General features: G+C 43.2%; 1 protein-coding gene across 2 annotated transcripts in view; it reads left to right on the top strand.

The window, feature by feature from the left end:
- LOC109894618 (leukocyte tyrosine kinase receptor) overlaps positions 1-27,921 on the top strand; it is an 86,809-nt gene that overhangs the window by 34,264 nt on the left and 24,624 nt on the right. For both annotated transcript variants that reach the window (XM_031829108.1, XM_020488231.2), the window contains exons 7-12: positions 14,297-14,446; positions 17,672-17,772; positions 18,118-18,278; positions 18,511-18,605; positions 22,750-22,848; positions 23,088-23,262. In XM_031829108.1, coding sequence (XP_031684968.1) covers positions 14,297-14,446; positions 17,672-17,772; positions 18,118-18,278; positions 18,511-18,605; positions 22,750-22,848; positions 23,088-23,262 — 781 coding nt within the window. The remainder of the gene's footprint in view (positions 1-14,296; positions 14,447-17,671; positions 17,773-18,117; positions 18,279-18,510; positions 18,606-22,749; positions 22,849-23,087; positions 23,263-27,921) is intronic.

Below are 27,921 nucleotides of genomic sequence, written 5' to 3'. Positions count from 1 at the left end.
TTGTTTTCTCATGGTTTGTTTGGGTCTAATTGTGTTGCTGTCCTGGACAGGAACAGCTTGTTTAGGGGGCTCTTCTCCAGTTCATCTCTCTGTAGGTGATGGCTTTGCTATGGAAGATTTGGGATTCGCTTCCTTTTAGTTGGTTGTAGAACTTAATGGCTTTTTTTCTAGATTTTGATAATAAGCGGGTGTCATCCTAATTCTTTTCTGCGTGCATTATTTGGTGTTTTACGTTGTACACAGAGGATAGTTTTGCAGAATTCTGCATGCATACTGTAGTCTCAATTTGGTGATGGTCCCATTTTGTGAATTCTTGGTTGGTGGGCAGACCCCAGACCTCACAACCATAAAGGGCAATGGGTTCTATAACTGATTCAAGTATTTTTTAGCCAGATCCTAATTGGTATGTCAAATTTGATGTTCCTTTTGATGGCATAGAAGGCCCTTCTTGCCTTGTCTCTCAGATTGTTCACAGCTTTGTGGAAGTTACCTGTGGTGCAGATGTTTAGGCCGAGGTTTGTACAGTGTTTTGTGTGCTCTATGGCAACGTTGTCTAGATGGAATTTTTTATTCGTGGTCCTGGCAAATTGACTTTTTTTGGACACCATTATTTTTGTCTTACTGAGATTTACTGTCAGGGCCTAGGTCTGACAGAATCTGTGCAGAAGATCTAGGTGCTGCTGTAGGCCTTCCTACGTTTGGGACAGAAGGACCAGATCATCAGAAAACAGCTGACATTTGATGTCAGATTGTTCTAGTGCCCTCGTCAATTAATGTACAGTACATGCAGTTGAAGTCGGAAGCTTACATACACTCAGGTTGGAGTCATTAAAACTCGTTTTTCAACCACTCCACAAATTTCTTGTTAATTAGCAAACTATAGTTTTGGTAAGTCGGTTAGGACATCTACTTTGTGCATGACACAAGGTGTATGAAGGTGTATGATCGCAAACCCCATGAACGTATGGCCGTAATCCAGGCAATGGAGGAGGCATATGGTAACATTCCAGTCTTTTCAGGGGTGGATGCGTCATGCCAGAAGATATTTCTCCACTGTCTGGCCAAGGAGAATATCGCCTGTGATGTTGATGAAAATCTGTGGCCGGACAAAAACAACATATATGATTGATTTTGTTCCCGCAATGGAGTTTTTGTTTCTTGACTGATTTAGAATTGACTGTATTTTGGCAATTTCCAAATGCCTGAAGGTACCACGTTCATCTGTACAAACAATAGTATGCAAGTATAAACACCATGGGACCACGCAGCCATCATACCGCTCAGGAAGGAGACGCGTTCGGAGATTAACATACTTTGGAGCAAAAAGTGCAAATCAATCCCAGAACAACAGCAAAGGACCTTGTGAAGATGCTGGAGGAAACAGGTACAAAAGTATCTATATCCACAGCCAAACGAGTCCTATATCGACAGAACCTGAAAGGCCGCTCAGCAAGGAAGAAGCCACTGCTCCAAAACCACCAAATAAAAGCCAGACTATGGTTTGCAACTGCACATGGGGACAAAGATGGTACTTTTTGGAGAAATGTCCTCTGGTCTGATGAAACAAAAATAAAACTGTTTGGCCATAATGACCATTGTTATGTTTGAGGGAAAACAGGGATGCTTTCAAGCTGAAGAACACCATCTCAACCGTGATGCATGGGGGTGGTAGCATCATGTTGTGGGGGTGCTTTGCTGCACGCGGGACTGGTGCACTTCACAAAATAGATGGCACCATGAGGCAGGAAAATTATGTGGATATATTGAAGCAACATCTCAAGACATCAGTCAGGAAGTTAAAGCTTGGTCGCAAATGGTTATTCCAAATGGACATTGATCCCAAGCATACTTCCAAAGTTGTGGCAAAATGGCTTAAGGACAACAAAGTCAAGGTATTGGAGTGGCCATCACAAAGCCCTGACCTCAATCCTATAGAAAATGTATGGTGAGAACTGAAAAAGCGTGTGTGAGCAAGGAGGCCTATAATCCTGACTCGGTTACACCAGCTCTGTCATCAACTCAAGTATGACAATTGAATACTTTTTCCACCAATGTGTGTGTGTATGTGTGTATGTGTATATATCAAATCAAATTTTATTGGTCACACACATATTTAGCATCTGTTGGCAGTATAGCGAAATGCTTATATTAGACACGGAACAAAAATATAAAACGCCACACAATTTCAACGATTTTACTGAGTTACAGTTCATATCAGGAAATCAGTCAATGTATATACATTCATTAGGCACTAATCTATGGATTTCACATAGATTTCAAATGATAAAAAAAAATATTGAGTTAATAAAGCCGCATACAAACATGGTCTCTTTTTTGCTTTCTTGAGTAAGGCAGCTCCAAAATGCAGGTGTTTCAGCCTAGCTCAATGCTTTCTGTGGTGGTTGGGCAGCCAGTGTAGATGTTGGTAATGTTCGCTAGTTGCGGTGTGATTGGCTTAGTGTTCTGTCACTCATGGGGACACTACGTCACCGACAAGTTTAAGGGTAGAGCTCAAAAATTCAAAACCCTTGGGTGCTGCCATAGAGTTACATTAGAAGTGCCAATCCAAGAAGGCTCATTGGCTACAGATCAAATCTCCAGTAGCTTTGATTGGACTGATCATGTCAACATTATACGCTCTAAATCTTAGCTAGCAGTCATTATCATGAATCAGGTTGACTTTCTACTGGCGAATCCTTTTTAATCCTTATCATATGAAGATAAATAATGAAGAGAAATCATAGATAAAACATTTCGCTGCTCATCGGCCAGTGGACATAAACATTACACAACAAGTTGGAAATTGCAAATTCAACAATGAGTAGTTTGGAAGAAATCAGTGGCTAACTGCAAGCATTGCAAAGCAATCACTGGCCTGCTATTCAGTGGAGTGGCTGTGTGGTCCCAAGTCTGGGATTAAATGTGTCTTTTCCAAGCTTAAAATGATAAACATGCAAAGTTGGCCATGATTTGTGCCAAGCTCAAAACAGCTGTTAACTCGGAACTGCGAAATATGACTTCAGTGAGTTTAAGACAACTGGGAACTCGGGGAAAAAGCAAGGAAAAAGCAAGGAAAATAAGTTTTGAACGGTCGTCTAACTCGGAATTGTAAATCCAGAACTCTGGCTTCTTTCTAGAGCTACGACCTGAAGATCACTGACGTCATCACGACTCAACTTTGAGTTCACAGTTGTCTTGAAAGCGCCATAAATGCAGAGAATGCCAGACTTTGATGACAATGTTTGGTGACAAAATTTTCCCACAAAGGATTGCCGCGCCACCTTCCTGTTCAAGTGAGCACATCACAACAAGTTGAGTCCAAAAATGTATTGTATGTTGCTGCATAAATTATGTAATATGCCAGGGCGATATGTATACTGTATCTAAGAAAGTAATACTAAATGTATGTTGTGTAGTAAGCTGTTAGTAGCCCATGTGCCTCACCCTAATAATTTGGTCTATTTTCCCCTCTTAATTTTGCCTACTGCTTTCATTGTCTGCTTATATGCCCCCTTTATTTATCCTACGGTTCTGACTTGGTGCACAGGGAGAACACCGTAAGAACGGCCCATGTTCTGAATTCTGTCGCTGTACATTTCAAAAGTGCTGAACAAATAGTCATATTGACTACGTCATTCCTAGCTCGCTCATTAAAGTCTTAATCGAAATTACGGATTGCCCCTTATCCGCTTGTCGTCTCCTTATGCCATAGTTTATACATCTCAATTGTCCATCTCAGCAGAAACAACATTTGTTTAAGCAGGTCAGCCATATCAGCTATGTTTTTTTTAAAGGCAGTAAATGAGGCTGAATGTACTGTTTCGCTGCCAGACAAGGGTGCTCTGATAGCCAGGTGTAGCAGTGGTAAAGTGTCCTGTTGGGACTGCTGTTGGGTCAGCTTTATGTAGGCCCTAACAGTTTGTGAGAACCATTTGTCACCATTTAGTGTTGTTTTGTGTAGTGGCTTTGCTGGCATGCAGCCAACCTTAAAAATTTTTTTTTGCCCCACCAAGATTTACATGCTATAATCGCCACTGGTCACCACCATGCCTCACTGTAGGGATAGTGCCAGGTTTCTGCTCAGATGTGATGCTTGGCATTCAGGCCAAAGAGTTCAATCTTGGTTTCATCATATCAGAGAATCTTGTTTCTCATGGTCTGAGAGTCCTCTAGGTGCCTTTTGGCAAACTCCAAGCGGTCTGTCATGTGCCTTTTACTGAGGAGTGGCTTCTGTCTGGCCACTCTACCATCAGGGCCGGTTGTGACACAGCCTGTAATCAAACCAGGGTCTGTAGTGACGCCTCTAGCACTGAGATGCAGTGCCTTAGACTACTGCGCCACTCGGGAGCCCTTTTGCTAAGTTTGGCTGGGTGGCCAGCTCTAGGAGGAGTTTTGGTGCTTCCAAACTTCTTCCATTTAAGAATGATGTAAGCCACTGTGTTCTTGGGAACCTTGAATGCTGCAAACATTATTTTGTACCCTTCCCCAGTTTTGTCCCTCGACACAATTCTGTTTCGGTGCTCTACGGACAATTCCTTCGACCTCATAGCTTTGTTTTTGCTCTGACATGCACTGTCAAATGTGGGACCTTATACAGACAGGTGTGTGCCTTTCCATATCATGTCCAATCAATTGAATTTACCACAGGTGGACTCCAATCAAGTTGTAGAACCATCTCAAGGATAATCAATGTAAATAGGATAACCTGTTTTCACTTCGTCATTATGGGGTATTGTGTGTAAATTGATGATAAAGAATATTTATTTAATCAATTTTAGAGTAAGGCTGTAATGTAACAAAAGGTGGAAAAGGGAAGGGGTCTGAATACTTTCCGAATGCACTGTACTGTACATAGTCAACCCTTACACAAGCACAGTAGGATGATTTCATTCATATTCGTGCTTGTCCAGCCCAGTCAGTGGACTGACACTTATCTACATGGTGCCTATTTGGCAGACACATATTTTGTGCTTAATATATATTTTTGTTCACAACTGAATACAATGGCCGTTCAAATATGAAAGATTGTGGTTGAGAAGCAGTGATGCATGTATGACTGTTTATCTTACAAAGACCAAATAAATGTTCCTATGTAAGATGAGGATGAATAAAAGTTGCATTTGGAGCATATAACAGAAGAAATGCAAAGGGTAAGTAACAGCAGTAGTAACAGCAGTAGTAACAGCAGTAGTAGCAGCAGTAACAGCAGTAGTAGCAGCAGTAGTAACAGCAGTAGTAACAGCAGTAGTAACAGCAGTAGTAGCAGCAGTAGTAACAGCAGTAGTAACAGCAGTAGTAACAGCAGTAGTAACAGCAGTAGTAACAGCAGTAGTAACAGCAGTAGTAGCAGCAGTAGTAGCAGCAGTAGTAACAGCAGTAGTAACAGCAGTATTAACAGCAGTAGTAACAGCAGTAGTAACAGCAGTAGTAACAGCAGTAGTAGCAGCAGTAACAGCAGTAGTAGCAGCAGTAGTAACAGCAGTAGTAACAGCAGTAGTAGCAGCAGTAGTAACAGCAGTAGTAACAGCAGTAGTAACAGCAGTAGTAACAGCAGTAGTAACAGCAGTAGTAACAGCAGTAGTAGCAGCAGTAGTAGCAGCAGTAGTAACAGCAGTAGTAACAGCAGTATTAACAGCAGTAGTAGCAGCAGTAGTAGCAGCAGTAGTAACAGCAGTAGTAACAGCAGTAGTAACAGCAGTAGTAACAGCAGTAGTAACAGCAGTAGTAACAGCAGTAGTAGCAGCAGTAGTAGCAGCAGTAGTAACAGCAGTAGTAACAGCAGTAGTAACAGCAGTAGTAACAGCAGTAGTAGCAGCAGTAGTAACAGCAGTAGTAGCAGCAGTAGTAACAGCAGTAGTAACAGCAGTAGTAACAGCAGTAGTAGCAGCAGTAGTAACAGCAGTAGTAGCAGCAGTAGTAACAGCAGTAGTAGCAGCAGTAGTAACAGCAGTAGTAACAGCAGTAGTAACAGCAGTAGTAACAGCAGTAGTAGCAGCAGTAGTAACAGCAGTAGTAACAGCAGTAGTAACAGCAGTAGTAACAGCAGTAGTAACAGCAGTAGTAACAGCAGTAGTAACAGCAGTAGTAACAGCAGTAGTAACAGCAGTAGTAACAGCAGTAGTAACAGCAGTAGTAACAGCAGTAGTAACAGCAGTAGTAACAGCAGTAGTAGCAGCAGTAGTAACAGCAGTAGTAACAGCAGTAGTAGCAGCAGTAGTAACAGCAGTAGTAGCAGCAGTAGTAACAGCAGTAGTAGCAGCAGTAGTAACAGCAGTAGTAACAGCAGTAGTAACAGCAGTAGTAACAGCAGTAGTAGCAGCAGTAGTAACAGCAGTAGTAACAGCAGTATTAACAGCAGTATTAACAGCAGTAGTAGCAGCAGTAGTAACAGCAGTAGTAGCAGCAGTAGTAACAGCTGTAGTAACAGCAGTAGTAACAGCAGTATTAACAGCAGTATTAACAGCAGTAGTAGCAGCAGTAGTAACAGCAGTAGTAACAGCAGTATTAACAGCAGTATTAACAGCAGTAGTAACAGCAGTAGTAGCCGCAGTAGTAACAGCAGTAGTAACAGCAGTAGTAACAGCAGTATTAACAGCAGTAGTAACAGCAGTAGTAGCAGCAGTAGTAACAGCAGTAGTAACAGCAGTATTAACAGCAGTATTAACAGCAGTAGTAACAGCAGTAGTAACAGCAGTAGTAACAGCAGTAGTAGCAGCAGTAGTAGCAGCAGTATTAACAGCAGTATTAACAGCAGTAGTAACAGCAGTAGCAGCAGTAGTAGCAGCAGTAGTAACAGCAGTATTAACAGCAGTAGTAACAGCAGTAGTAACAGCAGTAGTAACAGCAGTAGTAGCAGCAGTAGTAGCAGCAGTATTAACAGCAGTATTAACAGCAGTAGTAACAGCAGTAGCAGCAGTAGTAGTAGCAGCGGTATTAACAGCAGTAGTAACAGCAGTAGTAGCAGCAGTAGTAACAGCAGTATTAACAGTAGTAGTAACAGCAGTAGTAACAGCAGTAGTAGCAGCAGTAGTAGCAGCAGTATTAACAGCAGTATTAACAGCAGTAGTAACAGCAGTAGTAGCAGCAGTAACAGCAGTAGTAAGAGCAGTAGTAACAGCAGTATTAACAGCAGTATTAACAGCAGTAGTAACAGCAGTATTAACAGCAGTATTAACAGCAGTAGTAACAGCAGTATTAACAGCAGTATTAACAGCAGTATTAACAGCAGTATTAACAGCAGTAGTAACAGCAGTATTAACAGCAGTAGTAGCAGCAGTAGTAGCAGCAGTAGTAACAGCAGTATTAACAGCAGTATTAACAGTAGTAGTAACAGCAGTAGTAACAGCAGTAGTAGCAGCAGTAGTAACAGCAGTATTAACAGTAGTAGTAACAGCAGTAGTAACAGCAGTAGTAGCAGCAGTATTAACAGCAGTATTAACAGCAGTATTAACAGCAGTAGTAACAGCAGTAGTAGCAGCAGTAGTAGCAGCAGTAGTAACAGCAGTATTAACAGCAGTATTAACAGCAGTAGTAACAGCAGTAGTAGCAGCAGTAACAGCAGTAGTAAGAGCAGTAGTAACAGCAGTATTAACAGCAGTATTAACAGCAGTATTAACAGCAGTATTAACAGCAGTAGTAACAGCAGTATTAACAGCAGTAGTAGCAGCAGTAGTAGCAGCAGTAGTAACAGCAGTATTAACAGCAGTATTAACAGTAGTAGTAACAGCAGTAGTAACAGCTGTAGTAACAGCAGTAGTAGCAGCAGTATTAACAGCAGTATTAACAGCAGTAGTAACAGCAGTAGTAACAGCAGTATTAACAGCAGTATTAACAGTAGTAGTAGCAGCAGTAGTAACAGCTGTAGTAACAGCAGTAGTAGCAGCAGTAGTAACAGCTGTAGTAACAGCAGTAGTAGCAGCAGTAGCAGCAGTAGTAACAGCAGTAGTAGCAGCAGTAGCAGCAGTAGTAGCAGCAGTAACAGCAGTAGTAACATCAGTATTAACAGCAGTATTAACAGCAGTAGTAACAGCAGTAGTAACAGCAGTATTAACAGCAGTATTAACAGCAGTAGTAACAGCAGTATTAACAGCAGTAGTAGCAGCAGTAGTAGCAGCAGTAGTAGCAGCAGTAGTAACAGCAGTAGTAGCAGCAGTAGCAGCAGTAGTAGTAGCAGCAGTAGTAACAGCTGTAGTAACAGCAGTAGTAGCAGCAGTAGTAACAGCTGTAGTAACAGCAGTATTAACAGCAGTAGTAGCAGCAGTATTAGCAGCAGTAGTAGCAGCAGTAGTAGCAGCAGTATTAACAGCAGTAGTAGCAGCAGTAGTAGCAGCAGTAGTAACAGCAGTAGTAGCAGCAGTAGCAGCAGCAGTAGTAGCAGCAGTAGTAGCAGCAGTAGTAACAGCAGTAGTAGCAGTAGTAGCAGCAGTAGTAACAGCAGTAGTAACAGCAGTATTAACAGCAGTATTAACAGCAGTATTATCAGCAGTAGTAACAGCAGTATTAACAGCAGTAGTAGCAGCAGTAATAGCAGCAGTAGTAGCAGCAGTAGTAACAGCAGTAGTAGCAGCAGTAGCAGCAGTAGTAGTGGCAGCAGTAGTAACAGCTGTAGTAACAGCAGTAGTAGCAGCAGTAGTAACAGCTGTAGTAGCAGCAGTAGTAGCAGCAGTAGTAACAGCAGTAGTAACAGCAGTAACAGCAGTAGCAGCAGTAGTAGTAGCAGCAGTATTAACAGCAGTAGTAACAGCAGTAGTAGCATCAGTAGTAACAGCTGTAGTAGTAGCAGTAGTAGCAGCAGTAGTAACAGCAGTAGTAACAGCAGTAACAGCAGTAGCAGCAGTAGTAGTAGCAGCAGTATTAGCAGCAGTAGTAGCAGCAGTAGTAGCAGCAGTATTAACAGCAGTAGTAGCAGCAGTAGTAGCAGCAGTAGTAACAGCAGTAGTAGCAGCAGTAGCAGCAGCAGTAGTAGCAGCAGTAGTAGCAGCAGTAGTAACAGCAGTAGTAGCAGTAGTAGCAGCAGTAGTAACAGCAGTAGTAACAGCAGTATTAACAGCAGTATTAACAGCAGTATTATCAGCAGTAGTAACAGCAGTATTAACAGCAGTAGTAGCAGCAGTAATAGCAGCAGTAGTAGCAGCAGTAGTAACAGCAGTAGTAGCAGCAGTAGCAGCAGTAGTAGTGGCAGCAGTAGTAACAGCTGTAGTAACAGCAGTAGTAGCAGCAGTAGTAACAGCTGTAGTAGCAGCAGTAGTAGCAGCAGTAGTAACAGCAGTAGTAACAGCAGTAACAGCAGTAGCAGCAGTAGTAGTAGCAGCAGTATTAACAGCAGTAGTAGCATCAGTAGTAACAGCTGTAGTAGCAGCAGTAGTAGCAGCAGTAGTAACAGCAGTAGTAACAGCAGTAACAGCAGTAGCAGCAGTAGTAGTAGCAGCAGTATCAACAGCAGTATTAACAGCAGTAACAGCAGTAGCAGCAGTAGTAGTAGCAGCAGTATCAACAGCAGTATTAACAGCAGTAACAGCAGTAGCAGCAGTAGTAGTAGCAGCAGTATTAACAGCAGTAGTAACAGCAGTAGTAGCAGCAGTAGTAGCAGCAGTAGTAACAGCAGTAGTAGCAGCAGTAGCAGCAGTAGTAGCAGCAGTAGTAGCAGCAGTAGTAACAGTAGTAGTAACTGCAGTAGTTGCAGCAGTAGTAACAGCAGTAGTAACAGCAGTAGTAGCAGCAGTAGTAACAGCAGTAGTAACAGCAGTAGTAGCAGCAGTAGTAGCAGCAGTAGTAACAGCTGTAGTAACAGCAGTAGTAGCAGCAGTAGTAACAGCAGTAGTAGCAGCAGTAGTAGCAGCAGTAGTAACAGCAGTAGCAGCAGCAGTAGTAGCAGCAGCAGTAGTAGCAGCAGTAGTAGCAGCAGTAGTAACAGCAGTAGTAGCAGTAGTAGCAGCAGTAGTAACAGCAGTAGTAACAGCAGTATTAACAGCAGTATTAACAGCAGTATTAACAGCAGTAGTAACAGCAGTATTAACAGCAGTAGTAGCAGCAGTAATAGCAGCAGTAGTAGCAGCAGTAGTAACAGCAGTAGTAGCAGCAGTAGCAGCAGTAGTAGTGGCAGCAGTAGTAACAGCTGTAGTAACAGCAGTAGTAGCAGCAGTAGTAACAGCAGTAACAGCAGTAGCAGCAGTAGTAGTAGCAGTATTAACAGCAGTAGTAACAGCAGTAGTAGCAGCAGTAGTAACAGCTGTAGTAGCAGCAGTAGTAGCAGCAGTAGTAACAGCAGTAGTAACAGCAGTAACAGCAGTAGCAGCAGTAGTAGTAGCAGCAATATCAACAGCAGTATTAACAGCAGTAACAGCAGTAGCAGCAGTAGTAGTAGCAGCAGTATCAACAGCAGTATTAACAGCAGTAACAGCAGTAGCAGCAGTAGTAGTAGCAGCAGTATTAACAGCAGTAGTAACAGCAGTAGTAGCAGCAGTAGTAGCAGCAGTAGTAACAGCAGTAGCAGCAGTAGTAGCAGCAGTAGTAACAGTAGTAGTAACTGCAGTAGTTGCAGCAGTAGTAACAGCAGTAGTAACAGCAGTAGTAGCAGCAGTAGTAACAGCAGTAGTAACAGCAGTAGTAGCAGCAGTAGTAACAGCAGTAGTAACAGCAGTAGTAGCAGCAGTAGTAACAGCAGTAGTAGCAGCAGTAGTAGCAGCAGTAGTAACAGCAGTAGTAACAGCAGTAGTAAAAGCAGTAGTAACAGCAGTAGTAACAGCAGTAATAACAGCAGTAGTAAAATCAGTAGTAGCAGCAGTAGTAGCAGCAGTAGTAACAGCAGTAGTAGCAGCAGTAGTAGCAGCAGTAGTAACAGCAGTAGTAACAGCAGTAGTAAAAGCAGTAGTAACAGCAGTAATAACAGCAGTAGTAGCAGCAGTAGTAACAGCAGTAGTAACAACAGTATTAACAGCAGTAGTAACAGCAGTGGTAACAGCAGTAGTAGCAGCAGTAGTAGCAGCAGTAGTAGCAGCAGTAGTAACAGCAGTAGTAAAAGCAGTAGTAAAAGCAGTAGTAACAGCAGTAGTAACAGCAGTAGTAACAGCAGTAATAACAGCAGTAGTAGCAGCAGTAGTAGCAGCAGTAGTAACAGCTGTAGTAACAGCAGTAGTAACAGCAGTAGTAACAGCAGTAGTAACAGCAGTAGTAGCAGCAGTAGTAGCAGCAGTAGTAACAGCAGTAGTAGCAGCAGTAGTAACAGCAGTAGTAGCAGCAGTAGTAGCAGCAGTAGTAACAGCTGTAGTAACAGCAGTAGTAACAGCAGTAGTAACATCAGTAGTAGCAGCAGTAGTAGCAGCAGTAGTAACAGCAGTAGTAGCAGCAGTAGTAACAGCAGTAGTAAAAGCAGTAGTAACAGCAGTAGTAACAGCAGTACTAACAGCAGTAGTAGCAGCAGTAGTAACAGCAGTAGTAACAGCAGTAACAGCAGTAACAGCAGTAGTAACAGCAGTAACAGCAGTAGTAGGAGCAGTAGTAACAGCAGTAGTAACAGCAGTAGTAAAAGCAGTAGTAACAGCAGTAGTAACAGCAGTAGTAGCAGCAGTAGTAACAGCAGTAGTAGCAGCAGTAGTAACAGCAGTAACAGCAGTAGTAGCAGCAGTAGTAACAGCAGTAACAGCAGTAGCAGCAGTAGTAGGAGCAGTAGTAACAGCAGTAGTAACAGCAGTAGTAAAAGCAGTAGTAACAGCAGTAGTAGCAGCAGTAGTAACAGCAGTAGTAGCAGCAGTAGTAACAGCAGTAGTAACAGCAGTAGTAACAGCAGTAGTAAAAGCAGTAGTAACAGCAGTAGAGTTTGCTAGTGGTGTCAATGAACAACTGCAGACATACCCTAGTAGCCAATTTGTTGGAATTATTGTTTAGAGAGTATGCCATGTCAATGAAAAAATACTACACCAATGTAACACCTAATCATTGACATGTGTGTCTTAAGTGTTAGCCTGTTACCTGATCCATAACCTGTAGACTAGTTATGAACCTGTAATCTGGTTCAAGAATTTTGCTGTCATTGGTGTGACATTGCATCAAGTCAGTATCAACATTCTTCATGCAGACAGAGAGCAGAGCTCTGCACGATTCTGCTACCCCTATGTATGGTTCTACGCCCCCTATTCACTCACTGCACCACCTCCAGAAACCCCTATTGCGAACACACCTTTTGCTCCTCCAACTTTGAGAGGGATTCTTCTGCGACCACACGGTCGTGCAGGAAATCCGAGTTGTTAATGATTGACATCTTCAAGAAGCTGGACCTCTAGCTACATATGTCATGTAAATAGTTAGATGTTAGCATATCTAGAGGTGACCAAAAAGTTGTCAAATTTACTTTAGATGTGACAATGTTTTCATTAGCAAACAACGTTTTTAAAAATAGCCATCAATGCTAATGTTAGCTAGCTATCTATCATTCACTGATCTCTCAATCTAGCTAGCTAACATTATACTGCTTCTAAAGTCAATCTGGCGACATAGAAATGATGACAAATGTATTTCTACTAATTATTTGCTTCCTTTTGTAATGTCATTTACCCAAAGCCACTGTAATGAACAAACTAGATTTACATCTCACCTGTGTACCGTCTGGCTGGCTGCTAGTATAGTGTACTGTGATCTGTGCTGATGCCAGCAGTCGCATGTGATTATGGCTTAGAAAAATATCTGTAGCCTAACGTTTTGACTTTATTCTCTAAATATTGTACTATCCGTGCAAAAATGTTGGTTTTACCAAGTGCCACCACACATTGCCGTTTATTACACTTGGCCCTACTATTCCGTAGATAGGCCTTCTCCATAATTAATTGTTAGCTAGTGTAACGGATGTGAAACGGCTAGTTTAGTTAGCGGTTCGCGCTAAATAGCGTTTCAATCGGTGACGTCACTTGCTCTGAGACCTTGAAGTAGTAGTTCCCCTTGCTCTGCAAGGGCTGTGGCTTTTGTGGAGCGATGGGTAACGATGCTTCGTGAGTGACTGTTGTTGATGTGTGCAGAGGGTCCCTGGTTTGCGCCCGGGTATGGGCGAGGGGACGGTCTAAAGTTATACTGTTACACTTAGATAAAAAAATGTACTCACTAAAAACAATATTATTTCAAAGTAAGTTTTATAACGTTGGATCAGATTACGTCTGATTACATCTCCGGGAAAAAGAGTTTCCCCATCTTTAAATCACACTGTTTTTGTTGAGTGTGGTGCTACTGGCAGGGTGCATGCCGCTTGCATAAACTATATTAAAGTTTAATGACCACGATAAATAGTTCATCCTTTCACTGGAAGCAGTAAGCCAACAGTAAGTGCTCTCCTCCTCTCTATGTCTCAGTCCCTTACGCAAAGAGCAAAGTATAACAACCACTAGATGGACATTGCATTAAGAGACAAAAGTGCCAGCTAGAGTCCTCCCACTAAGGCTAATATGTTTCTTTGGACCATTATCTGTGGGTTTGTTAAGGTTACTGTTTCTCCGAGGCACCCCTTGAAACTGAAATCCCATTATTCAACTGTCATTTGAATTGAAATGCTCCTTTAAACTGAAGCTTTGTGAAATTATACAGTGAATTTAGCAATTAGTGAAAACACGAAGGTACACTCAGTGATTGCAGCCCTTGCATCAATGCTCACAACAACACCATTAGTCATACAAGCCTTCTCAATACTCACAGGGTGACATGTATTGTCATCAGTCTTGTCCTGGAGGCAGAACTGAGCAAATTCTGTTTCATATTTAGTCAAAATTTGCTATGTTGTACAAATTAATTTAAACAGAAATGTGCTTTTTTGGTCTTAATTTAAGGTTAGGCATTAGGATTAGCAGTGTTGTTAAGGTTAGGGTTAAGCACTCTTGCAGAGCTGCCTCCAGAACAAGATTCATGACGAAGAACACTAACCTGCTCAACACTCAATCAAAACATTCATCATTCAATTTAAAGAATAGTTCCCACATGGAGAATAAAACTGATCCCTCCAGTAAGTAATGACATGAATAATGTCTATTGAATAGTGGAACCCTGGAGAGATGACATGGCTTCAGCACAATAGGATAGCCTTTCTTTTACACATTCAAAAGACACTACATTTTGAGAAGAAAATATGTGCTGGAGTGCTCAAGTTAGTAGACAATACAAGGTGCTCTTTAAAAAGGGCAATAGATCTTGTCACCATGCCCTATTTGATCATTTCCTTAAACCTTTCATTTTTATAAGCTGTATCCGTATTTATAAGTGTACAGATCACTGAATGAGCCGGTGAAGTGAGTATGTTTTGGTCCACTGTGTCCCTATGGAGATTCTCTGCCCTATGGAGCCCACTGTTCCTTTGAGCCTGGGTCCTGTGGCTGGTCAACGTCCAATGAGCTGTCTTCTTGGAGGAGGGTCAGTGGGGAGGAACTGGAAGACAGTGAAGACATGCTGGGGACAGCTCTGCAAAATACACAAGGTAAATGGTGCAAAACACAACAGGTCAATTGTGTTCGAATTGAGAATTGGTTTTCAGTTGCTGTTGAGTCTCCTCTCTATCAGGTCCTGGAGCTAAGAGGGGAACTACAGAATGAGAACACTGTATAGGCAAAGATGATCCTTCAGGTTTCTTTCTCATATTACACAGAGACTGGAAATCCATTTGGGTTTTTATGACTCCAATGGGATTTTAAACCTCCCCCTGTCCGAGTCTATAATACCAACATGTTTTAAGCAGACCACCATAGTCCCTGCACCATAGTCCCTGTGCCCAAGAACACTAAGGTAACCTGCCTAAATGACTACCGACCCGTAGCACTCAAGTCTGTAGATGGCGCCGGAGAAGAAGGCTGACGTTTTACGTGTTCCTAACTAATTGTGTTTTTTTTATTGTTTCTTTGCGATGTTTGTAACTTATTTTTGAAACTTATTTTATACGTAATGTTGCTGCTACCATCTCTTATGACCGAAAAAACTTCTGGACATCAGAACTGCGATTATTCACCACAGACTGTCAGAATCCTTTTTTTCCTTTAATGAGTCCGACGAGCCCGACGTGAATGACATATGTCTGGTAATTTGTGTAATTGTGTAATTTTGTGTAATTTTGTAAATAAGGAAGTCTCAAGGTTTTGCTCGCCTGAAGCAGAGTATCTCATGATAAGGTGTAGACCACACTATCTACCTAGAAAGGTTTCATTTGTATTTTTCGTAGCTGTCTACATACCACCACAGACTGATGCGGGCACTAAAACAGCACTCAATGAGTTGTATTCCACCATAAGAAAACAGGAAAATGTTCACCAAGAGGTGGCGCTCCTAGTGGCCGGGGACCTGAATGCAGGGAAACTTTAATCCGTTTTACAAAATTTCTATCAGCATGTTAAATGTGCAACCAGAGGGAAAAAAACTCTAGACCAACTTTACTCCACACACAGAGACACATACAAAGCTCTCCCTCGCCCTCCATTTGGGAAATCTGAGCATAATTCTATCTTCTTGATTCCTGCTTACAAGCTAAAATTAAATCAGGAAGCACCAGTGACTCGTTCAAGTTACAGGACTGTTTTGCTAGCACAGACTGGAATATGTTCCGGGATTCCTCAGAGGAATACACCACATCAGTCATTGGCTTCATCAATAAGTGCATCGATGATGTCGTTCCCACAGTGACCGTACGTACATACGCCAACCAGAAGCTATCGATTACAGACAACATCCGCACTGAGCTAAAGGCTAGAGCTGCCTCTTTCAAGGAGCGGGACTCAAACCCGAAAGCTTATAAGAAATCCCATTACGCCATCTGACAAACCATCAAACAGGCAAAGCATCAATACAGGACTAAGATCGAATCGTACTACACCGGCTCTGACGCTCTTCGGATGTGGCAGGGCTTGCAAACCATTACAGACTACAAAGGGAAGCACAGTAGAGAGCTACCCAGTGACGTGAGCCTACCAGACAAGCTAAACTACTTCTATGTTCACTTCGAGGCAAGTAACACTGAAACATGCATGAGAGCACCAACTGTTCCGGAAGACTGTGTGATCGCGCTCTCCGCAGCCGATGTGAGTAAGACCTTTAAACAGGTCAACATTCACAAGGCCGCAGGGCCAGACAGATTACCAGGACGTGTACTGCGAGCATGCACTCACTAACTGGCAAGTGTCTTCACTGAAATGTTCAACCTCTCCCTGTCTGTGTTTGTATACCAACATGTTTTAAGCAGACCACCATAGTCCCTATGCCCAAGAACACTAAAGTATCCTGCCTAAATTACTACTGACCCGTAGCACTCACGTCTGTAGCCAAAGGCTGGTCATGCTCACATCAACACCATTATCCCAGAAAGTCTAGCCCCACTCCATTTTGCATACCGCCCTAACAGATCCACAGATGATGCAATCTCCATCGCACTCCACACTGCCCTTTCCCACCTGGACAAAAGGAACACATATGTGAGAATGCTATTCATTGACTACAGCTCATCGTTCAACACCATAGTGCCCTCAAAGCTCATCAATAAGCTAAGGACCCTGGGACTAAACACCTCCCTCTGCAACTGGATCCTGGACTTCCTGATGGGCCGCCCCCAGGTGGTAAGGGTAGGTAACAACACATCCGCCATGCTGATCCTCAACACAGGGGTCCCTCAGGGGTACGTGCTCAGTCCCGTCCTGTACTCCCTGTTCACTCATGACTGCACAGCCAGGCACAACTACAACACCATCATTAAGTTTGCAGATGACACAACAGTGGTAGGCCTGATCACTGACAATGACGAGACAGCCTATATGGAGGTCAGAGACCTGGCCATGTGGTGCCAGGACAAAAACCTCTCCCTCAACGTGATCAAGACAAAGGAGATGATTGTGGACTACAGGAAAAAGAGGACCTAGCACGCCCCATTCTCATCGATGGGGATGTAGTGGACAATGTTGAAAGCTTCAAGTTCCTTGGTGTCCACATCACCAACATACTAACATGGTCCAAGCACACCAAGACAGTCGTGAAGAGTGCACGACAAAACCTATTCCCCCTCAGGAGACTGAAAAGATTTGTCATGGGTCCTCAGATCTCTAAAAGGTTCTACAGCTGCACCATCGAGAGCATCATGACTGGTTGCATCACTGCCTGGTATGGCAACTGCTCGGCCTCCGACCCCAAGGCACTGCAGAGGGTAGTGCGTACGGCCCAGTACATCACTGGGGCCAAGCTTCCTGCCATCCAGGACCTCTATACCAGGCGGTGTCAGAGGAAGGCCCTAAAAATTGCCAAAGACTCCAGCCACCCTAGTCATAGACATTTTCCTCTATGATACCACATGGCAAAAGGGACCAGAGCGCCAAGTCTAGGTCCAAGAGACTTTTAAACAGCTTCTACCCCCCAAGCCATAAGTCTCCTGCACATCTAATCAAATGGCTACCTAGACTATTTGCAGGTCTATATACCTGTTGTATTCGGCACATGTGACTAATACAATTTGATTTGATTTTCATTCCATTCATGTTCTGCATTTCAGTTTATAGCTCCAATTGGTTTCAGTCCAAATCGACTTGCACTGCGCCAAGGCAAAATGTATTGTTTTTGAGATGAGGACTGAAAGACTGTTTTCTTCAGAGCTCTATCAGCCATGCCCTGTTGACTGGTGCACTATGTCAGTGTCAGCTCCACTCTTTGTTGTGGTTATTGTCTTTTCACTCAGGGCACTTCCTGTTCCTGGCCGTGAGAAGGAGTAGTTCCAGTCATGAGGTGTCTGTCAGGAGTTACTCCTTCCCACAACCGGTCTCTACCACAGCCTGTCAGGTGAGAGGCGTAAATGGGCATATCTATCCAGCTTCCTTAATGATGAGACAATCTCCCCTTCCAACAACATGTTCACTGATGACTCTTCTAGACATCCTCATTATGGGAGTTTTAGAACCACCTCAAGAGATGCTAGCCATAGCCAAGGCCTGTCTATTGATTAGCATTTTTTGTAATTAGTCCGATTTCCCCCCCAGACAGCTGGTCTATCATAACAGAGAGCCGTCATCTGGTACTACACACAGAATATCAAACTTCATATAGTTTTAAGTCATGTTAAAGTTTTCAAAAAGTATGTCATGAAATTCACTAATTCACATCCTTTCTGGGTGTCTCTGTCTGCAGTTGCATTTCTCCCTGTATCTCTATGGGGAGTTTAATGGTACCGTGCTGTTGTCACTAGAGGAAAATAGTACTACCATGTCCCGGTTGGTGTGGGAGAGGTCTGGACAGTGGAAAGATAACTGGCAGGACATCACTCTACAGCTACCTGCCCTCCTCAGTGGGTATGGTGCCCTAATGTACTGCTTAATTACTGACCTGAGGTGTCAACACATAACATAACATTACATAAAGTTCAGAGTTAGAGTTTCTTGAGTGATTGTAGTTTGATAGATGATTGCTGTGAAAGAATGTGAAAGAATTTAGGGTATTTTAATAAAACAAAAACTAATGTGAAATCTAGATTTAATGCCATACTGTGTTTCTCTCCAATCATTGTGATCTGTGTTCCTCCAGGTTCCACCTCAAGGTGAAGGCTCTGTGGGGACCAGGCTCCAATGCTGACATCGCCCTAGATGACATCACCCTGGGGGCAGCATGCTTTGACACAGGTAGCCCTCCATGCAACACAATCTGTACACAACACAAACAGTCAGGTCTCAATGTAGATAGTATAACATACTGTATGGCTCGAGTACAGTGAGCGACTATTTGGAGGGCTCCAAACACATCATTGAATAATTTCTCAGGTAAAACTCCCTAAATACTTTAAGATTACATTTACTGATTGAGAGGGTTCTCTTTCGGCCTCCTGAGTAGCACAGCAGTCTAAGGCACTGCATCGCAGTGCTGAGGCGTCACTACAGCCTGGGGTTCGATCCCTGACTCTGTCAAAGTCGGCTGTGACCGGGAGCCCCGAAGGATGGTGCACAATTGGCACAGCACCGTTTGGGTTAGGGGAGGGTTTGGCTGGCATGGCTTTCCTTGGCTCATTGCGCTCTGGCGTTGTCAGTCAGATGGTGTTTCCTCCAACACATTGATATGGCTGATTTCCGGGTTTGTGTTTAAGTATTTTATTAGGATCCCTATTAGCTGTTGCCAAGGCAACAGCTACTCTTCCTGGTCCAAACAGACATAAAACATTGTGTCATACAAAACATTGTGCATTTTACAAATGTACATTGCTCCGTTATTACATTACAATATTACAATACTACATTACATTACTAAGAATAATGTGTGGGTGTGTGTAGAGTTGATTTTTTTAGGCTGTGTGTCTCGTCACAGTTCGCATTGTGCCTTGATTTGTTGTATTATCTGTTTTTTTATCGGATTTTACTGCTACAGTGCCTTGCGAAAGTATTCGGCCCTCTTGAACTTTGCGACCTTTTGCCACATTTCAGGCTTCAAACATAAAGATATAAAACTGTATTTTTTTGTGAAGAATCAACAACAAGTGGGACACAATCATGAAGTGGAACGACATTTATTGGATATTTCAAACTTTTTTAACAAATCAAAAACTGAAGAATTGGGCGTGCAAAATTATTCGGCCCCCTTAAGTTAATACTTTGTAGTGCCACCTTTTGCTGCGATTACAGCTGTAAGTCGCTTGGGGTATGTCTCTATCAGTTTTGCACATCGAGAGACTGAAATGTTTTCCCATTCCTCCTTGCAAAACAGCTCGAGCTCAGTGAGGTTGGATGGAGAGCATTTGTGAACAGCAGTTTTCAGTTCTTTCCACAGATTCTCGATTGGATTCAGGTCTGGACTTTGACTTGGCCATTCTAACACCTGGATATGTTTATTTTTGAACCATTCCATTGTAGATTTTGCTTTATGTTTTGGACCATTGTCTTGTTGGAAGACAAATCTCCGTCCCAGTCTCAGGTCTTTTGCAGACTCCATCAGGTTTTCTTCCAGAATGGTCCTGTATTTGGCTCCATCCATCTTCCCATCAATTTTAACCATCTTCCCTGTCCCTGCTGAGGAAAAGCAGGCCCAAACCATGATGCTGCCACCACCATGTTTGACAGTGGGGATGGTGTGTTCAGGGTGATGCGCTGTGTTGCTTTTACGCCAAACATAACGTTTTGCATTGTTGCCAAAAAAGTTCAATTTTGGTTTCATCTGACCAGAGCACCTTCTTCCACATGTTTGGTGTGTCTCCCAGGTGGCTTGTGGCAAACTTTAAACAACACTTTTTATGGATATCTTTAAGAAATGGCTTTCTTCTTGCCACTCTTCCATAAAGGCCAGAATTGTACAATATACGACTGATTGTTGTCCTATGGACAGAGTCTCCCACCTCAGCTGTAGATCTCTGCAGTTCATCCAGAGTGATCATGGGCCTCTTGGCTGCATCTCTGATCAGTCTTCTCCTTGTATGAGCTGAAAGTTTAGAGGGACGGCCAGGTATTGGTAGATTTGCAGTGGTCTGATACTCCTTCCATTTCAATATTATCGCTTGCACAGTGCTCCTTGGGATGTTTAAAGCTTGGGAAATCTTTTTGTATCCAAATCCGGCTTTAAACTTCTTCACAACAGTATCTCGGACCTGCCTGGTGTGTTCCTTGTTCTTCATGATGCTCTCTGCGCTTTTAACGGACCTCTGAGACTATCACAGTGCAGGTGCATTTATACGGAGACTTGATTACACACAGGTGGATTGTATTTATCATCATTAGTCATTTAGGTCAACATTGGATCATTCAGAGATCCTCACTGAACTTCTGGAGAGAGTTTGCTGCACTGAAAGTAAAGGGGCTGAATAATTTTGCATGTCCAATTTTTCAGTTTTTGATTTGTTAAAAAAGTTTGAAATATCCAATAAATGTCATTCCACTTCATGATTGTGTCCCACTTGTTGTTGATTCTTCACAAAAAAATACAGTTTTATATCTTTATGTTTGAAGCCTGAAATGTGGCAAAAGGTCGCAAAGTTCAAGGGGGCCGAATACTTTCGCAAGGCACTGTATATATTACCTCAATTACCTCGACTAACCGACTAACCGGTGCCCCCTGCACGTTGACTCTGTACCGGTTTACCCTGTATATAGCCCGGCTATTGTTATTTTACTGCTGCTCTTTAATTATTTGTTACTTTATTTATTTTCTTTTTTGGATTTTTCTTAAAACTGTATTGTTGGTTAAGGGCTTGTAAGTAAAGCATTTCACTGTAAGGTCTACTGTTGTATTCGGCATTTCACTGTAAGGTCTACTGTTGTATTCAGCATTTCACTGTAAGGTCTACTGTTGTATTCGGCGCATGAGACAAATACAATTTGATTTGATTTGAAATAGATTCCTTAAAGGAACACTAGATGATGGCTATTAGCTCACATGGCCTATATCACTGAATCACGCCATTCACCTGAGTGATGCCATGACGTTTGTGTAGGAGGAACTGAATAGATTCTAGTTAGTACACAGTACATTCAGTGGAGAGCAACGCCCCATAACAACTGCTGATCCACCCCCATGGAGTTGCAGATGAGACCGTAAATAGAGCATGCCTTAAGACTGGAAACAATAGTGCTTTTGAGGAAGAGTCAAAGAAAGAGAGGAACCGAAGCATGATGCACACAGATGCGTCGGCTAACCACCATCTCCAAATCAGCTGGAGGGCTCCCCTGGAAGACAACACACTGCCTGATTGCTTCGGAATGGGGGAAACCGACCATCGAATACTTCTCCCTGGGATTGAATCCGCAATCTGACAATAAAATCAGCAGGTTCCAGTGTCACATACGTTTTTGTCACACTGGAGCACAGATCTTCTTCACTTCATCCATTGTTATCTACCATAAAGCTCTTTGGTCAGACATTTGGGGGGAAGCCTGCCAACATTAGTTTTATTTGATAGGCATTATACCCAGATGCGGTTAAGTAAATATTGGAAGGAAGGGAAGAGGGGGGCTTGCAGAGGTATGCCCGGTTTCGTGCAAGGCATGCAAGTTGGCGACGCCAGACAGCCGCCAATTGGGCGGGATATGATCAGTATGCAGATTTATCGTCCCTATTACGTTTTACTGGAGCACATCTCCAGACCCTCCAAAATTCCACATCTAGTTGCAGCTACTAAATCAATCCCGCCCTTATCTTGTCTCCTGCTAACACTTTCACAATGTCTTCCCTCACAATTATTACTTATCTCCTAAAGCCCTTCGTCTTTCTCCACTTTTTCCATAAGTGTCTGTCTGTCTGTCTGTCTGTCTGTCTGTCTGTCTGTCTGTCTGTCTGTCTGTCTGTCTGTCTGTCTGTCTGTCTGTCTGTCTGTCTGTCTGTCTGTCTTTCTCCATCACCCCAAGTCCCATCAGCACCCTGCAGCTCATACATGCTTAGAAAGGGTTTTTCGACTGTCCCCGTAGGAGAACCCTTTTTGGTTCCAGGTAGAACCATTTTTGGTCCCAGGCAGATCCATTTTTGGTACCAGGCAGAACCCTTTAGAAAGGGTTCTACATGGAACCCAAAATGATTCTACCTTGGAACGAAAATGGTTCTACCTGGCACCAAAAAGGGTTCTTCAAAAGGTTCTCCTATGGGGACAGCCAAAGAGCCCTTTTAGCCTCTAGATATAACCTTTTTTTCTTAGTGTATGTCTTTTTATCTACTAAGCTTTGGACCTTAAGCTGCTCACTAAACCAAATCTACATTCTAAATTCTATCTCTGTCTTTGATTTGACCATGATTAATGGAAAATGTATGAAAGAGAATGTTTTGTAGCGATGAATGTGTCTGTCTCCCTCCTCTCAGATCTCAACTCCATGCTGCTCGGACACAGATTCTTCCATGAAATGGACTCCATCAGTGAGCTAGATTTCCTCAGCCCCCTTCCAGAGCCCTCTGCCTCAGGTACACTACCAGCTCTTCCAAAGGAATATATTTAGCATTTCTATCACTAATGGCCTTTGCTGTTTGATTTTCACAGTGGTTTTTCCTGGCCATTTTTCATAATAAACAAGGTGCTCCATTAACATAATTTCCTTTGATTTCCTCAACAGCTGTTCTACCATATGTCTGTTTGTCTGTCTTCTTTCTGTGCAACACAGGGAGTTTGTTTGTTGACTGACGTGTCTGTCTCCTCTCTTCAGAGGTGTCCCTGATGACCTGGTGGTTCACATCCTGTGGGGCCAGTGGCCCCCGAGGCCCCACCCAGGCCCAGTGTGACAGCGCGTACCGCAACACCAACTTCAATGTCACTGTTGGTAAGGACGGCCCGTACAAAGGAGTGCAGACCTGGAGGGTACCAGCCACCAACAGATACATGTGGGTACAAGTTTTGATATGTTCTTCTAATGTTGTAGAAACATGAACGCTACAGGCAGCAACTGTTTTTGCAATCGGAACACTTTTGCACTAGACTGAACCATATCAAATCAAATCAAATTGTATTGTTCACATACACATGGTTAGCAGATATTAATACGAGTGTAGTGAAATGCTTGTGCTTCTAGTTCCGACTGTACAGTAATATCTAACAAGTAATCTAACAATTTCACAACAACTGCCTTATACACACAATTGTAAAGGAATGAATAAGAACATGTACATATAAATATATGGATGAGCAATGGCCGTGTGGCATAGTAGATGGTATAGAGTACAGTATATACATATGAGATGAGTAATGTAGGGTATGTAAACATTATATAAAATGACATTGTTTAAAGTGTTTAGTGATACATTTATTACATCCCATTTTTTATGATTAAAGTGGCTAGAGATTTGAGTCAGTATGTTGGCAGCAGCCACTCAATGTTAGTGATGACTGTTTAACAGTCTGATGGCCTTGAGATAGAAGCTGTTTTTCAGTCTCTCGGTTCCAGCTTTGATGCACCTGTACTGACCTCGTCTTCTGGATGATAGCGGGGTGAACAGGCAGTGGCTCGAGTGGTTGTTTTTGGCCGTCCTGTGACATCGGGTGCTGTAGGTGTCCTGGAGGGCATCCGGTGATGCGTTGTGCAGACCTCACTACCCTCTGGAGAGCCTTACGGTTGTGGGCAGAGCAGTTGCCGAACCATGCGGTGATACAGCCTGACAGGATGCTCTCGATTGTGCATCTGTAAAAGTTTGTTTTCGGTGAGAAGGCACATTTCTTCAGCCTCCTGAGGTTGAAGAGGCGCTGTTGCACCTTCTTCCCCACGCTGTCTGTGTGGGTGGACCATTTCAGTTTGTCCGTGATGTGTACACCGCGGAACTTAAACTTTCCACCTTCTCCACTACTGTCCCATCGATGTGGATAGGGGGGTGCTCCCTCTGCTGTTTCCTGAAGTCCACAATCATCTCCTTTGTTTTTGTTGACGTTGAGTATGAGGTTATTTTCCTGACACCACACTCCGAGGGCCCTCACCTCCTCCCTGTAGGCCGTCTCTTCATTGTTGGTAATAAAGCCTACCACTATAGTGTTGTCTGCAAACTTGATGATTGAGTTGGAGGCGTTCATGGCCACGCAGTCGTGGGTGAACAGGGAGTACAGGAGAGGGCTGAAAACGCACCCTTGTGGAACCCCAGTGTTGAGGATCAGCGGGGTGGATATGTTGTTTCCTACCCTCACCACCTGGGGGCGGCCCGTCAGAAAGTCCAAGACCCAGTTGCACAGGGCAGGGTTGAGACCCAGGATCTCAAGCTTAATGACGAGTTTGGAGGGTACTATGGTGTTAAATGCTGAGCTGTAATCGATGAACAGCTTTCTTACATAGGTATTCCTCTTGTCCAGATGGGTTAGGGCAGTGTGCAGTGTGATTGTGATTGCGTCATCTGTGGCCTATTGGGGAGCTAAGCAAATTGGAGTGGGTCTAGGGTGTCAGGTAGGGTGGAAGTGATATGATCCTTGACTAGTCTCTCAAAGCACTTCATGATGATGGAAGTGAGTGCTAAGGGGCAATAATTGTTTAGCTCAGATACCTTAGCTTTCTTGGCAACAAGAACAATGGTGGACCTCTTGAAGCATGTGGGAACAGCAGACTGGGATAAGGATTGATTGAATATGTCCGTAAACACACCAGCCAGCTGGTCTGTGCATGCTCTGAGGACGCGGCTTGGGATGCCGTCTGGGCCGGCAGCCTTGCGAGGGTTAAAATGTTTAAATGTTTACTCATGTTGGCCGCGGTGAAGGAGGTTTTAGTAGCGGTCTGTGATTTTTCTGGGAGCAAGACGTCGGTGTCTGCGATGTGGGCTTGTTTTATTTTTGTAATCCATGATTGACTGTTGACCCTGCCACATACGTCTTGTGTCTGAGCCGTTGAATTGCGACTCCAGTTTGTCTCTATACTGATGCTTAGCTTGTTTGATCGCCTTGCAGAGGGAATAGCTACACTGTTTGTATTCGATCATGTTTCCGGTCGCCTTGCCATGATTAAAAGCAGTGGTTCGCGCTTTCAGTTTTGCGCGAATACTGCCATCAATCCACGGTTTCTGGTTGGGGAAGGTATTAATAGTCACCGTGGGTACAACATCACTGATGCATTTGCTAATAAACTCGCTCACCAAATCAGCGTATACATCAATGTTGTTGCCTGAGGCTATCTGGAACATATCCCAGTCAACATGATCAAAGCAATCTTGAAGCATGGAATCCGATTGGTCGGACCAGGGTTGAACAGACCTGAGCCTGGACGTTTCCTGTTTTAGTTTCTGTCTATAGGCTGGGAGCCACAAAATGGAATCGTGGTCAGATTTCCCGAAAGGAGGGCGAGGAATGGCTTTGTATGCGTCACGGAAGTTAGAGTAGCAATGATCCAGAATGCTGCCAGCCCGGGTCATGCATTCGATATGCTGATAAAATTAAGGGAGCCTTGTTTTCAGATTAGCTTTGTTAAAATCCCCAGCTACAATAAATGCAGCCTCAGGATAAATGTTTTCCAGTTTACATAGAGTCCAGTGAAGGTCTTTCAGGGCCGTCGAGGTGTCTGCTTGGGGGGGGGGGGGGGGGGGGTAATTATCTTGGTAGATAATGCGGTTGGCATTTGATTTTAAGGAATTCTAGGTCAGGTGAACAAAAGGACTTGAGTTCCTGTATGTTGTTATGATCACACCACAACTCGTTAAGCATAAGGCATACACCCCCACCCTTCTTCTTACCAGAGAGATGTTTGTTTCTGTCGCTGTGATGCGTGAAGAAACCGATTGGCTCTACCGACTCTGATAAAATTTCCCCAGTGAGCCATGTTTTCATGAAACAGAGAATGTTACAATCTCTGATGTCTCTCTGGAAGGCAACCCTTGCTGTAATTTTGTTTACCTTGGTGTCAAGAGGTTGGACATTGGCGAGTAGTATACTCGGGAGCGGTGCAGAAGATGCTTGAAACAAGCCCCTTGACCAATGATTGCATCTGTACATCAGTATTGACAGCTGGCAGGAAGCAGCACAACCTGAAAAATCAGTCAACTGATTAAATACAGTTTCTATACTACTAAGTGTCACGGATCTGCTAGACCGATCAATATAGGCAAGTCTCTGGAGTATCAGGATTGATTTTCACATCATCCAAGTTAGGGGAGGAAGAGTATGACGTGGGCTCAGCCCCTGCCTGCCTGCCTGCCTTCCTGCGCTGTGTGTGTGTGTGTGTGTGAGTGTGTGTGTGTGTGTGTGTGTGTGTGTGTGTGTGTGTGTGTGTGTGTGTGTGTGTGTGTGTGTGTGTGTGTGTGTGTGTGTGTGTGTGTGTGTGTGTGTGTGTGTGTGTGCGTGCGTGTGTGAGAGATAGAAAGACTGGGGCAGAGTGAGAAGCATGACTCACCGGATAGAGACTTAGATTAGTCTATCTGTGCTCACTCTCTCTCTCCCTAATCTGGCCCCTGCCAAACCGAGGCTTTGGACAATTTTTTTTGGTTTGCTGTCCTAGTCACGCGGCCTTATTACAACACTAGATGCTAAAAGCACTGGCTTGCCATACACCGCCGCATCCCCCACAAGGCTGGGGGCCCAGGGGCTCTTGGGGGACCCTAAGAGTTCACCCCCATAGAATTAGGAATTAGAATACTAGAATGGACATGAACTTTCTTAAAATGGGATAAAGGTCAGCCAATTGGGTCAGGGAATTGGTCAACTATGGTTTGCCAGTCAAGTGATAAGATATTGTGTTAAATAATTAAGAATTTATCTGCACTGTATGTATGTTTGTTAGCGAGACAGTTTTAGGGGAATGATTCCATAAATGTTTCAAATTAACTGGCAATATGCCAACATTCCTTTAAAACAATGTGGTTAATCCACAGCCATATACTGACTGAAATCAGGACAAATCACTCTAAGCTTCCACCCCCAAAAATGTTTACATTTTGCTCTGTTTACATATATTTATTATATTTTTTATTTAACCTTTATTTAACTAGCAAGCCAGTTAAGAACAAATGCTTATTTACAATGACAGCCTACTTAAGCCAAACCCCGACATTACTGGGCCAATTGTGCGCCGCCCTATGGGACTCCCAATCACGGCAGGATGTGATACCTGGATTCAAACCAGGTACTATAGTGACGCCTCTTGCACTGAGATGCAGTGCCTGTGCCGCTCGGGATCCAGGCTAATTATACAGAAAATGTGTATAAAACCTGTATAAACAGTATTTATGATTATATTACAATATTTAAGGTTGGTAGTAATTATATTACAACATTTCTGATATTTCACATGACTTTGTTTTATTTATCTGCATAAGTAAAATCAGGATTATGCCCCTAATGCTATTCATTCCAATTAGTCTGGTTATGGCTGCCATTAATTCCAGTTAGACACCAATGTGACTGCCATTTTCACCCCTTTCTGGAACTTTGAGGGTTTATGACATAGGCCCTCTAATAATTTAAGATCTCTCTGGTGCCCCCTCCCCTCCCCAGACAGAATATGAACACGTCATAAACCATCTAAAGAATACAGGAAATTAGCTGTAAAAGTGCTACATTGTCTCTGTGTAGAATAGCAGGAA

The sequence above is a fragment of the Oncorhynchus kisutch genome, linkage group LG7, assembly GCF_002021735.2.
Source record: "Oncorhynchus kisutch isolate 150728-3 linkage group LG7, Okis_V2, whole genome shotgun sequence".
Lineage (NCBI taxonomy): Eukaryota > Metazoa > Chordata > Actinopteri > Salmoniformes > Salmonidae > Oncorhynchus > Oncorhynchus kisutch.
The sequence above is the reverse complement of the archived record's forward strand: the minus strand, read 5'-3'. Positions and strand labels throughout refer to the sequence as shown.